The following is a 17110-nucleotide window of genomic DNA, read 5'->3' on the forward strand; positions in this document are numbered from 1 at the left end:
CAAAAATCGCTGACTTTTTATAGTTATTTTAAAACCGAAGACGATTCGCTCGGAGGAGCCAACTTCCTGTCTAGCCTCCTCTGAGGATTGCGTAATCACACGGCTGCCTATGTTGACAGGCTATGCAGTTAGACAGAACTGCTCTCTGTCTTTATGTCGCTGTCTAAGTGTTCAAACACTGTGGCTCGATTAATACATTTCCGTAGTTAAGCTGATGTATTGAATATCTAGTGTTTTTTGTCATCTGTCTGTAACGTCGTGTTTCTTAAGATGAACAAAACGGCTTTGAAAAGAGACCTTACGGAGGCTACGAAAAAAGGTTCTCCAGCCATATGGCAGGTGGTGCTAGTGATCCCGGGATGCTTTATGCGCCTACCTGTAGAATAAGAGATCTCCAGTGCAAATTTACAGAACGCAACTGAGGAGCAGTCATCCATTTATTTAGTTTTACATTCGGGGGTTTTTCCCCCGTTTTTACATTTCGTATTACAATGGAGGATTACATATCCAAACGATTTTCAACTATGGATTTTTGGTAGAAGCAGGAGGTCATCAGTAACGGAAGAGCAACTTAAAGTTAAAAGGTTTGATTCGGACAACGGGACTTCGGAACGGAGTGGTACGCACGATTGAAAACAAGTTTTTGATTCCATGTGCTTTATTGAGTGTTTTTATGTGTGAAAACTGCTGATATGAGATTTTAATTAAAATAGTTCAAATTAAATAATGAATAAGCCACACTAGAGCAGCGTTCCCCAACCTTTTTTGTGACATGGTTAGTTGCCGGACAAATTTCACCGGCGGGGGTTGACGTCAGTACGGGGGGGGGGGTGACGTCAGTACCAGTCATGAACCTCACCGCACGTCACTGGTTTGTGGGGTGTGTCTGTGTGATTCTGCAACAGACAGAACGTTAACGCTCAACTTCTGACGTCACACAACACTCGTAATAATAATAATAGATCGGTTTTATATAGCGCTTTTCTAAACACTCAAAGCCGCTTTACATCGAAAATTCACACGCACACACACACACACACACACACACACACACACACACACACACACACACACACACACACACACACCACACACCCATCACATTCACACACCCACAGACTCACCTATGTACACTACACACACGTGCTCACATCCTTACGACCAAGCGTGTGCCTATACCCTTTTGCCAGTTTTCCTGTATGCCCCTATGAGCCACAGTGCCTGTTACTTTTTTGCCAATAATTTAGTAAAGCAATCAAAACTGAACCACGTCTTCCCTCCTGTGTCTCACCGACACCCGGGGTCGAAAAGAGCATAACCATCCGAGCCAACCCTCTATACAGTCCTCAGGCTCCCCAACAATAGCGGTAACAGTTTGCATTATTTTATTGCAATGATTTTACTTATTCAGATTTGTTTCAAGACTACAGTTACAGTTAGACTTCACTTTGATGGTTAATGCAGTTATTGCAATTTTGTTGTTTTATCACAGTAGATTGGTTTATTTACATTTCAAAAACCAGAAGCCATTCATTTACAAATATGATGGCACTTTAGTTTACATATTTAAATGTTCAGGTATTAAGATGTGATAGAGAGTTTTTGCATGATTTGAATGAGGCATAATAACATGCTTTTTCTCTCGAATATATTGTTATAGTCATTTGTTTCAGATATATAATTAAATTTGGTGTTCGAAAAGTCTTTTTTCAAACTTGAGTCTTGAAAAAGAGGGGGTCGTCTCATAATCAGGGTCGTCTTATATTCGGACCAATACGGTATGTATCAGATATCTGCCAATGCAATTGCAGTGTAAATGGACAGATGTTGATCTGTTAGAATTAACCATAGTAGCAGAGGCTTAACAGATGAGGAGTGCTGCCAACCAAAGAGTTAAGTTTAAGACCCTAAAGCAGGGGTGTGCGAACTTTTTGACTTGCAGGCCGAATTGGGTTCTAAATTTTGACTGGGGGGCCGAACCAGGAGGAGATGGATGTGATGTTTTGTGAAGTAATATAAACGACATGTAAAGGTCATTGCATAAAAGGTTTTGGCCTTAAGTAGGTAGTAAAGCATGGATATTCAAAAAAAGCTTTTTGAAAACAAATGCATTCATTAATAGCATTAAATAAAATATTTCACCCAAAAACTATCAGTGATTCTCATTAAATAGGACACTGTTATTATGAACAACAGTATCCATCACTTCAGCACCTGCAGGTCAGATTTATGAAAGATGTTTATCTTATGAGGCGAAATCACATAAAACGGCAAACATCCTGACTAAATACATCATCTTCAAGAATCAGTGAAAGAATACATCTAAACAAAGTAACAAAGAAATCAAAACGGCAACACGGTGACGGATAGCTCAAAATCAGAGCAGAGGTTCAACTCACAAACACCTGGTGACAGAGGTGAGGAAACGGGAAACACTTCCTTAAAGTCGGCCTTAAAAACTTTAAGTTAAGATTAGTCGAAAACAGGTGGTGCATCAAAAACTTGCCTCTGTACTTGACTTTTGATCCGCAGTTTGTCGGTGAAAAAAGTTTTGCTGAGTCTTCAAAGTAGCTGTCAACCTCTCCGCTGTAGCTGCCCGTTCATGTGTTGACTGCTAGCGTAGTTAGCATTCCTTTGTAGCAAAGTGACGGCTAATATTGTACTCCTTGAATACTGCAACCGTTTCTTGGCATATCAGACAAACCGGCATTGATCGGACTTCAGCAAAAAAATATTTTGTCGTCCATTCTTTTTTAAACACTTGGCACTCAGAGTGCACCTTTCTTTTCCTTGGGCCACTCATTTTAATGGAAATATTTTAGGGGAAGGTTTGTGGGTGGCTTTAGCGTAAAACTGTATCTGAAAGCTCAGTGCGCAAATTACGAGAATGCTATCGTCACAGCCCACAAATTCGGCACTGATAGAAATTGAGCGCTGAGTGCGCCGGGTCCATACTACTGAGTACATATACAAGCACTTGTGAGTGTGCACTGAGCTTTCTGAGACGGCTTCTGGGAGTAAATGCACGGGCGGGCGGTTCCCCATCTACTGGGGAAACAGTCATTGCAGGGAAAATGACCCCAAAAATTTTTTAATAATACAATTAATCAGGTTTGGCAGGCTGGATTAAACGGACCCGTGGGCCGGATGTGGCCCAAGGGCCATAGTTTGCCAATATCTGCCCTAAAGTCTAGGATGTGAGTCTACTCTAGGGCCTAGACTCGCACTGTTCACACCCTTGTCACTTTGGTGTTGACATTGTAACATATGCATGCAATTATCTCAGCTGTTTGCAAGTACATATTCACAAGTAGCTTGGTTTATTTACATTTGTAGCTTTATTTACAATGCATGATTTGAATGAGGCAAAATAACATGCTTTATCTCTCGAATAAATTGTTATAATCATTTGTTTCAGATGTAATCATTTTCTGTATAAAAATTTAATTTGGTGTTCAAAAAGTCTTTTTTCAAACTTGAATCTTGAAAAAGAGGGGGTCGTCTTATAATCAGGGTCGCCTTATATTCGGGCCAATACGGTATTTAGTTGTCAATGGTGGCGGAGGTATACGTACAGTCCTCTTATTGGGTTACCGTCCCAGTCTACGTAAAATGTAATGTCCTCGGATTGGTTCATCAGGTCTACATATTCTTCTTCTTCTCATCCGTTCAGTCGTGTCCGACCCTTGGATACGCCTGTTGTTCATGGCTTCTTTCAGTTGCTCGATGCTCATTCTTTCTTGATGGTGTCTAGCCAATGGGTTTTCGGTCTTCCTTGCTTCCTTTTGCCACTAATTATTCCCAGTAGCATCTCCTTTTCCAAAGAATTGGCCCTCATCACGTGCCCAAAATACGTAAGCCTCTGCCTCGTGATCTTGCCCTCCAGGGAGATATCTGTGCTGATGCGCTCCAGAACAGCTTTGTTGCTGACGCTAGCTGTCCACGCAATCCTTAGAAGTCTTCTCCAACACTATATGTTGCAATTGGGAACATGATGGCTATGATCAGCCTTTGTTTGGTCGTGATTGAGATGTCCTTTCTGTTAGCGTGGTGTTCACTCTAACTTATTTGCAAGAACCACACGGGAGACAGTATGCCCTTTAAGCACTTGCAAGTGGAGAAATCGTTCGGCACTGTGCATACAGCGACATTCGAGCGAAGTCTGACTTTGGATTCTTGCAAGATCAAATTTATTGAGAACAAGCAGGGTGGGGGTGACAGGTTTGATGAAACCCCCGGCGTCTGGTGAGATCAGAGCAGGGGGTGTTTTACGATCTAATGTAAACAAAAACTAGTGGAGCATTTTAGATGACTAACTAAGCAAGAATGTTTCCACACCATTTGGAAAGTTTCAACAACTGAATGGTTAAACTTCCCAGAGTCAAGGAAAGCTGAAAGATTTAAACAAAGTTAATAATTGTAGTCCACATTCCAACAAAATCAGACGATCAAAATCATTTGTCAACCCTAACACTTTCATACTTCCATACTTGCTTCATGGTTACCATGGCCGTACGCCCCAGCGCTAATCGACGCTTGATCTCTGCTGTCGAGCCTCCATTGCGATTGATAAGTGACCAAAGGAGTACAAAGCTATTAACCACTTCTGTTTCCTCATTATTGATCATTATGTGAACTGTCTTGTTAGCAGTGGTCATGATCTTAGTTTTCTTGATGTTCAGGTGGAGTCCCATCTTGCTGCTCTCTTCTTTCAGCTTCAGGATTCATTTCTTCAGGTCTCTCATTCTCTGCCAGCAGCATTGTATCATCTACATACCTTAAATTGCTGATGGTACTTCTACCTATCTGATATTCTTTTCTTCTAAATCCAGTTTCCTCATGATTACTTCTGAATAGAGGTTGAAAAGAAACGGAGAGAGAGTATTACATATTACATATTATGTTCCTGTGTGACGGTAGCCACACAACATTTACATAAATCAATGTGTTGTTTTTAACACTCGTCCAAAATTGCTGGATTGTTTTTTTTTCTATTAAGAGATGACCACTCAGTCTCCGCATTTATTCGAAAGAGTTTGATAAATAAAGGCATTAAAAACATGTCAAAGTCAAAATTCTATCTCACTGTCGCCTATTTTCCGATAGTGTTAACTTAACATGCTTCACTTTACTTCTCTTACACATAGGCATCCTAGAGAAGTTTCTTTGCTACAACATATCTGTGTATCCCATATATTCTGGATGGACAGGAAAACCAGCAAGAGTAGAAGCTTTTCTCGAGGAACGAGGTAAGACTGCATAATCACCTTTTCTTAAATGTTAATTGACAATTCCACCAGGCAGTACATGTCAGTACAGTTCAGATTTGTCTTTTTTTTTTTTATTAACTTTGTTTAGTGGAGTTCACAAATGTCATCAAACAACAGATACAATTCTTGCCTCCAAACATTTCAAACCCAAAATTCAAACCCATTCATGCAAGGATGCTCATGAATGCATTCGATCAAAATGCAACACAGTTAAAACAGTAAACTAAAATAATAATAATGTTAAAAAATAAAATAAAAAAAGGATAGGGGTTGAGAAATAAAAATAAAAAAGGGATTGGGGGCTCAGTCAACGCAATCAGGTAGAGACACTAAAGCCTGTACAGTCAAACCCCTACATAAAAATTTGTACGTTAAATATTTCCATAAGAATACACTTTTTTTTTTATTTCTATAAGAATATAGTGTACCGTGTTTTTTGCACCATAAGGCGCACTGGATTATAAGGCGCACCCTCATTGATTTTTTTATTTTAGAAATTATTTCACATATAGGGTGCACCGGATTAAAAGGCGCATAAAATAGAAGCTATACTGCAACAAACTGAGGTTGACTAGGGTTGCAGTATGCATCCACTAGACAATAACCAATGAGCCCTCTGTAAACAATCGCGTTTCTCAAACTATCTCCTATAAAATGATAGGAACTGACTAAAGTCCGATCTAACACATTGGTACTCTTACTTATGTTTCCCTTCCATATCGATTCGTAAATTTACTCAGAACATTAACGGAGCAGCCTATTTTTAACTGAAATAGCCTCGTGCATATAGCAGCTATCATTATAGCATTAGCCACCCGCAAACTCCTATGAGCCTCAGCTCGCAGACTCCCATGAGCCTCAGCAAAGTGTCGTGGCAGCCCCATGTAAACGTTTCTCAAACTCTCTCCCATATAGTGATAGGAACTGACTAATGACTGATTTAACACATTGGTGCTGCTTATTTATGTTTCCGTTGGATATTGATCCGTAAACGTACTCGAAAACAATAACGGAACAGCCTATTTTTAAATGAAATAGCCTCGCGGTACAACAGCTATTCAGTGACGCCCCCGACCACGGTTGCCGTAATGCTGGGAAGCGATGCGACCTTGTAATTTACTCGTCGTACTAAAACGTACTGAAACATTTTGGCAGAGCGCTGTTTACAACCAGTATGGATCAACAAATTCATCAATTGATCCATATATAAGGCGCTCTGCATTATAAGGCGCACGGTGGTTTTTTGAGTAAATTTTAAGTTTTTAAGTGCGCCTAATAGTGCGGAAAATACCGTAGTTCGTTTAATTCGTTTCACAGCCAAAACACCAATGATAACTCCTTAAAGCTTACATATCATGTTTATAAATTCTTCTGTTTTACGTTTTACTCATTCAGTTGCGGTCTATATAAAATGTAACAGCGATGCTTTTGTCTGAATTCCCCATTTTGATAGCATCACAGGTCCCTCTTTTATCTCAGAGCAAGCCATTCTTTAAATGCAAATGAGATACTTCACACCCCACTCCCTCCAAGCCACAACACGTGCACCTCCCTTTCCGGTCGGACATATTTGTAGTTTTTTAGCAGAGGTAGTTTATTTTTGCCCCAAACGTTTTGATTGAGTAAAAATATAATGGCAAAAGACTTGTCCATACAACTATACGTAACAAAATAAATCCCCTCACAATATTTATAAACACGTCTTGTAAACAAGCACTGCAGTCAAGTTAACCAGTGAGGTAATACTAGCGTTAGCGAGAAGCTAACAAATGCATTTAACTCATTATTGTGTTCCCCGAGAATAATACAGCACCTTCGATGCAATTCATCTGATATAACTATCGTATTTTCCACACCATAAGGCACACTTCAAGGCCTTTAATTTTCTCAAAAAACAAAGGTGCGCCTTTTAATAAGGTGTACCTTTTGTGTGGACTGAATTCCAAAATCTGCAAAGTTGCTTTGTCTGGCTTCTGCCACACAGGGATGTAATATACAGGCGTAATATGTAGACCCGATGAACCAATCAAAGGACATTACATTTTACGTACCTTATTTTCCGGACTATAAGTCACTCCAGAGTACAAGTCGTACCAGCCATAAAATGTGTAATAAAGAAGGAAAAGACATATACGTATAAGTCTCTCTGGAGTATAAGTCACATTTTTGGGGGAAATTTATTTGATCATATCCAACACCAAGAACAGACATGTCATCTTGAAAGGCAATTTAAAATAAAAATACAATAGAGGCAAAAACAGGCTGAATAATTGTACGGTGTGCTAACGTTACATGACACAAACAACGAACTGAGAACGTGTCTGACATAACATATTAAGAGTTATTCAGATATCTATAGCGTAAATAACATGCTAACAAGTTTACCAAACAATCCGTGTCACTCCAAATCACTAAATCCAATGAAATCTTCATCTTCTGTGTCACTTTTAAACAACTCTGCTAACTCCGGAGGTAGAAGATGCAGTGCTTCCTCTCCTATGTGGCTTACGTCAGACTTATCGTCGGTTGCAGTTCCAATTATTCCACGGTTTAGTGTGAAAATAACATGTGAAATGATATAATGTGTTAATAATTTCACACATAAGTCACTCCTGAGTAGAAGTCGCACCTTATAGTCCGGAAAATACAGTACAAACATTACGTAACTTACTGTAACTTACAGTATGTGAACTTCAAACTAACGTACCTTATTTTTATTTCATTTATATATATATATATATATATATATATATATATATATATATATATATATATATATATATATATATATATATATATATATATATATACATACGTCCATCCATTCGGTCCCTGTATCATCAATGCCAGAGTTTGCTCCGCATTTCCGGCAGTAAATCGGATTTGTTTCCAGTGAGGGTTGGACTCCGCCAAGGCTGCACATAAACACATAAATGAGGAACTGAGAACGTGCCTGACATAACATATTTAGAGTTATTCAAATAACTATAACATAAATAACAAGTTTATTGAACCATCTTTGTCACTCCAAACCATCCAAATCTTCATCCTCTGGCATCACTTGTAAACAACTCCGGTGACTCCAGATGTATATGCGGCGCTGAGTCCAGACTCCTCGTCAGTAGCAGTTCCAATTATTCCACAGGCCTAGAGCGGCCTCATGCGGTTTAGTGTGAAAATAACACGTGAAGTGATGTACAAACCGGCTTCGGTTGAAGTTGGGAAATTGTGTAAAATGTAAATAAAAACAAAATACAATGATTTGAAAATCCTTTTAAACCTATATTCAATTGAATACACTACAAAGACAACATATTTAATGCTCAAACTCATAATCTTTATTTCATTTTTCAAACAATAATTATCTTAGAATTTCATGGCTGCAACACGTGCAGTAGAAGTTGGGAAAGGGCATGTTTACCACTTCGTTACATCACCTTTCCTTTTATTAACACTCAAACGTTTTGGAAGAAAGGAGACTAATTCTCTTAGCTGCTCATGTGGAATTCTTTCCCATTCTTGCTTGATGAACCGCTTCAGTTCTTCAACAGTCTGGGGTCTTCCCTGTCGTATTTTACGCTTCATAATGCGCCACGCATTTTCAATGGGAGACAGGTCTGGACTGCAAGCGGGTCAGGGGAGAACCTGGACTCTTGTACTTCAAAGCCACGCTGTTGTAACACGTGCAGAATGTGGTTTGGCATTATCTTGCTGAAATTAGCAGCGGCGTACATGAAAGAGACGTCGCTTGGATGGCAGCATATGTTGCTCCAAAATCTGAATGTACTTTTCAGCATTTATGTTGCCTTTACAGAAATGTAAGTCACCTATGCCATGGGAACTAATGCACCCCCATACCATCACAGATGTTGGCTTTTGAACTTGGCGTTGATAACAGTCCGGATGGTCCGCTTCCTCTTTGGTCCGGAGGACACGACGTCCAGTGTTTCCAAAAACAATTTGAAAAGGGGACTCATCAGACCACAAAACACTTTTTCATTGTGCATCAGTCCATTTTACATGAGAGAACCCGGTGGCGTTTCTGGATGTTGTTCATAAACAGCTTTTGCTTTCCATGGTAGAGTTTTAACCCGCACTTACTGATGTAGCGATGAACTGTATTTACTGACAGTGGGTTTCTGAAGTTTTCCTGAGCCCATTTGGTAATATCCTTAACACACTCATGTCGTTTTTCAAGGCAGTGCCGTCTGAGGGATCGAAGGTCACGGTCATTCAGTCTTGGTTTCTGGCCGTGGCGCTTACGTGATTTCACCAGATTCTCTGAACCTTTTGATGATGTTATGGACCGTAGATGTTGAAATCCCTAAATTACTTGCAAGTTTGCATTGAGAAATGTTCTTAAACTGTTCAACTATTTTCTCACGCAGTTGTGGACAAAGTGGTGAACCTCACCCCATCCTTGCATGCGAATGACTGAGCATGTTTGGGGAGGCTTCTTTTATACCCAATCATGGTACCCACCTTTTCCCAATTAGCCTGATCACATGTGGGATGTTCCAAATAGCTGTTTGATGAGCTTTTCTCAGCTTTCTCAGTATTTCTTGCCACCTTTCCCAACTTCTACTGGAAGTGTTGCAGCCATGAAATTCGAAGTTTATTATTATTTGGCAAAAAACAATTAAGTTTATAAGTTTGAACATTAAATATGTTGTCTTTGTAGTGTATTCAATTGAATATGGGTTGAGAAGGATTTTCAAATCGTTGTACCGTATTTTCCGGACTATAAGTCGCTCCGGAGTATAAGTCGCACCAGCCATAAAATGCCCCAAAAAGTGAAAAAAAACATATATAAGTCGCTCCGGAGTATAAGTCGCATTTTGGGGGCAATTTATTCGACAAAATCCCACACCAAAAACAGTCATGAACGAGCAACAACAGGCTAAACGATAGCAACAGGCTAAACGATAGGTATGCTAACGTGACAAACATAAACAAAGAGCTGAGAACAGGCCTGACGTAACATATAGAGTGATTAAGGACAACTATTACATGAATAACATGTTTATAAAACCATCTGTGTCACTCCAATTCATTAAATAGCAACAACAGGCTAAACGATAGGTATGCTAACGTGACAAATACAAACAAAGAGCTGAGAACGGGCCTGACGTAACATATAGAGTGATTAAGGACAACTATTACATGAATAACATGTTTATAAAACCATCGGTGTCACTCCAATTCATTAAATCCATCGATCGTTCTTTGTCAACAATGGGTGCGCGCGGCTGAGGGCGCTTGCACTTCAAAATATTCCACAGGCTCATATAACGATAGATAAACTATATTTCAAATAACTATAATATATAACTATATTGTAGCGTTAACAAAGTACAAGGATAGACGTGGGTTTGGTAAACGGCTCTTTATTAAACAAAACAAACTTCCAAGCGTGTGGCGGCGTGGACTTCCAGACACGAGAGCTCCATGGCATAGGACCGGGCGTGCGTAATGGCCATGTCCGAGCCCCATGCACCATTCGCGGACAGCCACTCGGCCGAGCGCCGGCCCCCGACTCAGTAGAGTAGGACCGGGCGTGCGTAAAAGCCATAATAGTTTTTCAAACCTTCTATGTCACTCCAAATCCTTAATTCCTTCAAACTCTTTGTCCTCCGTGTCACTTAGAAATGATCACCGCTAATGATGCCGGTAGTCCTTACGTGGATACGTTTGTCCATTATGTAAACCAGTGTTTCCCAACCACTGTGCCGCGGCACACTGGTGTGCCGTGAGAGACGTTCAGCTGTGCCGTGGGATTGTCAAATATTAATTACGGAGCGCATTGTAAACAGGATCGCCAAACCACTGGTCAGTTCGCGCAAGGCCTGGTCAGCCACTTGCTAATTGTGCATGTGTGGAGAATTGGAGAATCTTGAGATTTCATATTGTGTCGATCTGATTGTATTGCATCGGCACATATTCAGTTTATGTGTTTGTTGCTGTGTGCTTTTGCTAACAGTGACAGACACTATGACGGTTGTGGTGCGTTTGTCGTCCAATGGAAATCAGAGCATGCAGTTCAACCGGAGAACCTGGATTGGTTGTTTTTCACATACGTAAAATAAGCAGTCAAGTCGAGATTCCTCGACTGTGATAGCCACTCAGCTGCTGTCAGAACAGCAGAGCGTCTTTAAAAGTGACTTTGTTCTTATTGTTGCAATATTTATAGACCTAGTCTAAAACAGTAAACAAAATCTTTCTTCTTTTATTCTTCTTTTATTTTAATCACAATCACTTTAAATAGTTTCTTTCTTACACCGTCTAAAACCTTTTTAAAAAACTGTCACTTATATTTAAAAAAAGGAATACAATTTAAAGAATATTTAGTATTTATTTCTATTGAATTATTCGACTCTCCATACATATGTAGGAATTGGACTGTACGTGTTTTGTTGTAATATAACTGATTTTAATATAGGAGCTTAACAGATTTTTGTTGGCGGTGTGCCGCGAGATTTTTTCCAATGAAAAGGTGTGCCGTGATTGAAAAAAGGTTGGGAAACACTGATGTAAACAACCGCCGCGCCGCGCCGTGCTACTGACGTCACTTGAAATAGTAATCCATTGGTACATCACGGTTCTCCAAACTTTCTTTCTGCTGCTCGATTACTGTTTTCAGCTGCATATTTTACAACTTGAAGTTTGTAACCTGCTAAATATGAGTTTCTTTTTGGTGCCATTTTTCTTAAGCCCACCCAGTTGATGAGTCACGGCCAACGGTGAAATTTAGAGCGCCTTCATCCAGTTTCGTCTGAAAATATAATTTTTTTTCAGATGTAGTTTTTTGTTTTGTTTATTTGGTTGTTTTATCAAAGTCAAAGTCTGCTTTGTCGTCGATTTTTTTTTCATATACCAAGACACACAGAGATTGAAATTACGTTCCCACTATCCCTCGGTGAGATAGTACACATATGCATACAAGCAACACAAAAAACCCAAGAAGGCACAAACAATGAATAAATAAGAGTGTTGAATAAATGATAAATAAACAAATAATAATAAATAGTAATAATAAATATAAGAGGAGCAAAAATGGAGTAAGTGTACACACAGCAGACAGTGGACTTGGATATGGTGCTTTAAAGTGTTAATTGCTTTATTTGATGTTTTCTCTATTTTTTATGTTTTGAATATGTTCAAGATAAAGATATAAAAGCATGTGAAGTGATCAACTATACTAAAAATAACATGGGAAGTGGTCAACTATACTTGTAAGTAAGTGATATCTTAATGATCAAGTAAAAATTTGTGAAAAAAACATATAAGTCGCTCCTGAGTATAACTCGCCCCCCCCACCCAAACTAAAAAAAAAACGCGACTTATGGTCCGGAAATTACGGTATTTTGGTTTTATTTACATTTTACACAATTTCCCAACTTCAACCGAATCCGATTTGTACGAGTGAGTAAGTAATGTATTTGCTCAAGTAATAATGTGTTGGTAATTTCACATAATTTCTCCTGAGCATAAATCACGCCCCCGGCCAAACTATAAAAAAAAAAAAATGCGATTTATAATCCAGAAAATATAGTATGCTCTTTTTCCACAAATATGATTAATATTAGCATTAAATAAATTTGGTTACATTGTGTTGATGGTCTGTTTTTTTTTTCCAGCTCCTTTGGTAGGCCCCTCTGTTCGACTGAATGGTAAACCAGGACGAAATGAAGCAGAGCTTGTCTGGAATGAAATTCCTCAAAATCATCGACAAGGCTTTATCACAAACTACACAATTTTCTATTCAAGTGGAACTGAATTCTGTATGTATTTGTGGTAGATTCCTGAATTAGACTAATTAGTTTTGCACATCTCTTTGTAATTTTCTCCCTTAAATGTATTGGAACACATCTTTATTTTTGCTTGAAATCATTCGGTTGCAAGTCAAGAAAGTAATATGAGACAAGAGCAAGGCTCGAAAATAGCAGATTCACATCGCAGTTCAAGAGTCAACATTTGCATTTTGCGCCACAAGCACACTGAAATGTAAAACTGGGAATGGCCCACAAGCATCATCTTGTGACGCTTCTGAGGAAGGTTACAGGAAGTAGCTGAAACATGTACATTAGGTAAAAACCTTTCCCTGTCTGCCTAAAAAAATAGTTTAAAATAGCACTCATTCCACCAGACGACGCCAGTCATACTTTAATTGCTTTCACCCATAAATAGAGCAAATTCAAGATTTTCTGTGAATTACAGAGGCCGAGCAACTATTCACTATTTATAAGTTGTGTATCACATTCAGTTGTAAATACTTATAAATATCGCTTTTGTTTCATAATCTTCTTTTGATGGCAAACCGACATTTTTAATCATCTAATTCTTCAGTAGGGGAGTGTACATGTACTTTTCTTGTATTAAAAACTGTACACAAATCTGTTTTCCCTCATTAGCAACAATCACTGTTCCTGCTAACGTAACCTCATATGTGCTGACTTCACTGTCAGCCAACACCAAGTATGATGCCTGGATCAGGGCAACCACCAATGGAGGCTCGACAAATGGCACAAACCACTCTTTTACTACCCAGAGATACGGTGAGTGGGATCATCTGTTGCACAAACATTCTTAAGGCACTTCAGCTTGTTAAAGTTAAAGTCCCAAAGTCCCAATGATCATTGTCACACACACATCTGGGTGTGGTGAAATTTGTCCTCTGCATTTAACCCATCCCCATGTGATTTTGATCCATCCCCTGGGGGAGAGGGGAGCAGTGAGCAGCAGCAGTGCCGCGCTCGGGAATCATTTGGTGATCTAACCCCCCAATTCCAACACTTACTGCTGAGTGCCAAGCAGGGAGGCAATGGGTCCCATTTTTATAGTCTTTGGTATGACCCGGCCGGGGTTTGAACCCACAACCTTCCAGTCTCAGGGCGGACACTCTACTACTAGGCCGCTGAGTAATTAATTTGTATGTTTCAAATACATCAGTAATACTTCTATAAGTATTTATCAAAAAGAAGATTTCATATTCATATTGCTGCTCTGAAACAGTGGCTATGTTTACATGGAGACATTTATTTAGATTGAAAGCCTGATGAGAATAAAAATGCTTTATGTGCACACCACATTCAGAATACTCAGCGCTAGTCAAACCCATTCCAATCAAGATTTTATTTTGATGTCGATTGATAATCCGAACAGCACGTGTGAAAACGCTTTCTCCGAGATGTCGGAATAAAACTTCTTCACTTTGCATGTCTGTGACGTCTGTATATGCGTTTCTGTTATTCCCAAGCGCTAGTAGAAGCGAAAGAGCGAAATGTATGGCGGGTGCAAGAATTGTCCTCCTGAAGGTTACATTGCAGCTCCATTAAGAAGTGTTAACTTGACTTAATAGCGCAAATGGGGAAAAATATTAACCTTTAAAATAGAAATGAAAAGTAATGTTTTGTTGACATGGAAGTTGCAACGGCTTCTTCTTCTACTATTTTTGGTATATTTGGTCAATCTCCGCATGTCAAAATGCTTTTTTCTGCTTGAGAGTGTGAAGCATAAACATGCAAATCCTACTCGTATCAATATTTTCTGTGTCCATGAAAACAATGGATCCAATCATAATTTTAACCCGAAATCTGATCAGATTAAAGAAATTTTGTCTATGTAAACGTAGCCACTAATTTCCAAGCAAAGTGCCATGGCGATATCATGAAGGTTGCTGCAGCAAATTATCCAATTTCATTCATGTAATCTATCCAAATATTAGTGCTGAATGTGAAATCTAACCAATCAGATTAATTGTACTAGTCATGAGTGACAGACAATACGCTTTACAACAACACTGGAACTTTTAACTTTACATATACTACTTTACACATACTCCCTGTGTGGAGTTTGCATGTTCTCCCCGTGCCTGCGTGGGTTTTCTCCGGGCACTCCAGCTTCCTCCCACATCCCGAATACATACTTGGTAGGCCGATTGAGCACTCCAAATTGCCCTTAGGTGTGAGTGCGAGTGCGAATGGTTGTTCGTCTCTGTGTGCCCTGCGATTGGCTGACAACCGGTCCAGGGTGTCCCCTGCCTACTGCCCGAAGACTGCTGGGATAGGCCTGTGATCCCCGTGGGGACAAGCGATATAGATGGATGGACCCACCACAGATTTTCCCCCTCGTTGTAATAAGTAGAAATGCTGGCTTTGCACCTGGCAGAACACTGGCAATTTGGATGAGAAAGATTACATTTTCAGAACGCATAAGAAAGATTACATTTTCAGAACGCAAGCTTTTGCCATAGGTTTGAACAGGACAGTTAGGAAACTGTTATCTGTCGTCACCAAAATTCGCATACGCATCTCTACTCATGCTCACAAAGGTCTCGGAAAATATGACTATGAGCACCTCAATATTTTGGAGTTAATGGACACAAGCGTTTTTTTCTTTAAGTGACATTAAAACGACACTTGGATGGACTGAACATTGGCAGCTATGATAGGTCTTTATGTAAAAATGTCAGAACATTGAAAACATTGATTTTTTTTTGTGTTTTTTAAATATATTTTAAATGCACATGGCATATTTACTTTACATTATAGGAGTAGCTATAATTTCGGTTGTTGATTCTGTTTTAGAATTGTCCTGAAATTGTGTTTGTGTCCCACAGCACCAGGGGAGATTGAGATGATTGTGGTTGGAGTTAGTCTTGGCTTTCTCTTTGTGGTTCTCTTAACCATGTTGCTGTGTATCTACAAAAAAGATGTGTAAGTAAAGAAGAATTGTTTGCATGTTTTGGAGGCGATAGGAAAGACATTTTTATCAAATCTTCTCTTAAGACACTACTGTTAAGGCGATGAAGTGTGTGAAATTTAACTCATTTAGTTGAGTATTTATTTAATGGATATTTTTGATTATGATTAATAAATATTTAGTTGATAAGCTCTTCTTTTGTTGTGATATACCAACATTTTCAGTCTACACCATAAATAAACAATGGGAGTGTATGCACCGCACCATGGTGGGCTGTTGATAAAAAATGTCAGCTGTGACTCGCCACTAAGTGCAGCTTTGTGTCTCTTTTATAAATGCAGCTAATTTATAGTCATCTATTTCTTTGCACAGGATAAGGAAGAATTTATGGCCTTGGATCCCAAACCCTAGAAAGAGCACCATTGGAGACTGGTCCCCTGATTATCCTTTAAAAGTAAGGACTGTAATTGAAATAATCAAGATAGTCAGTGTCATTTGCCATTATAAAAACTTAAACTCTGCAGGCAGTGTTTTAAGTAAAATTGTTTTAAATAACATGTAACATTTGGTCATGACAGTCATACAAGAATACGAAATATAAGATGTTCTCACAATAAACTATAAAATTTCAAATTTGAATGGAGAACAACGGGGGCATGTGTCACGCACATTAAAATATTAATTACTTGTCATAAGTAAATATGAAAGTTAACATACGACATTAATGTTGGATGTACCAAGGCAGCTGGCAACCTATCATTAAATTGGCTTATTACTTTACCTTTGGTCATGTGAAATGTACATTCATCACTGATTTTTCTTTGTTTTGTTATTACAAATGTTTATATGTACTATATATGTTTTATTATTATACAGTATGGTGCAGTAAAGTTACTCAATTGCATATCTGCAGTAAAGTAAACATCATTCACCAGGTCCGGTCCTCAAGGGCTTGGTGACCCCTGTTATAGAGGGATGACGTAAACAGCTGTTGGTGCTTCTTTAATCGCATTAGCAAACAAATGGTAGCAAAATAGTCATTACACATTTTTAGTATATCTGATGGTAGTCTCAACTTGTAATGTCACTGTGCACCACAAAAGCTAATACTATTTTCTACAGAAAATAGTTCAATCTTA

The 17110-nt window shown here is 38.9% G+C and overlaps 1 protein-coding gene across 1 annotated transcript in view; it reads left to right on the plus strand.

Annotated features, from left to right (window-relative positions):
- il6st (interleukin 6 cytokine family signal transduce) overlaps nt 1-17110 on the plus strand; it is a 46263-nt gene that overhangs the window by 22954 nt on the left and 6199 nt on the right. Inside the window, exons 11-15 of the mRNA XM_088391239.1 lie at nt 5148-5249; nt 12908-13051; nt 13682-13825; nt 15889-15985; nt 16344-16425. Coding sequence (XP_088247365.1) covers nt 5148-5249; nt 12908-13051; nt 13682-13825; nt 15889-15985; nt 16344-16425 — 569 coding nt within the window. The remainder of the gene's footprint in view (nt 1-5147; nt 5250-12907; nt 13052-13681; nt 13826-15888; nt 15986-16343; nt 16426-17110) is intronic.

Source organism: Syngnathus floridae, chromosome 12, assembly GCF_059516105.1.
Source record: "Syngnathus floridae isolate MCC-2025c chromosome 12, RoL_Sflo_1.0, whole genome shotgun sequence".
Taxonomy (NCBI): Eukaryota; Metazoa; Chordata; class Actinopteri; order Syngnathiformes; family Syngnathidae; genus Syngnathus; species Syngnathus floridae.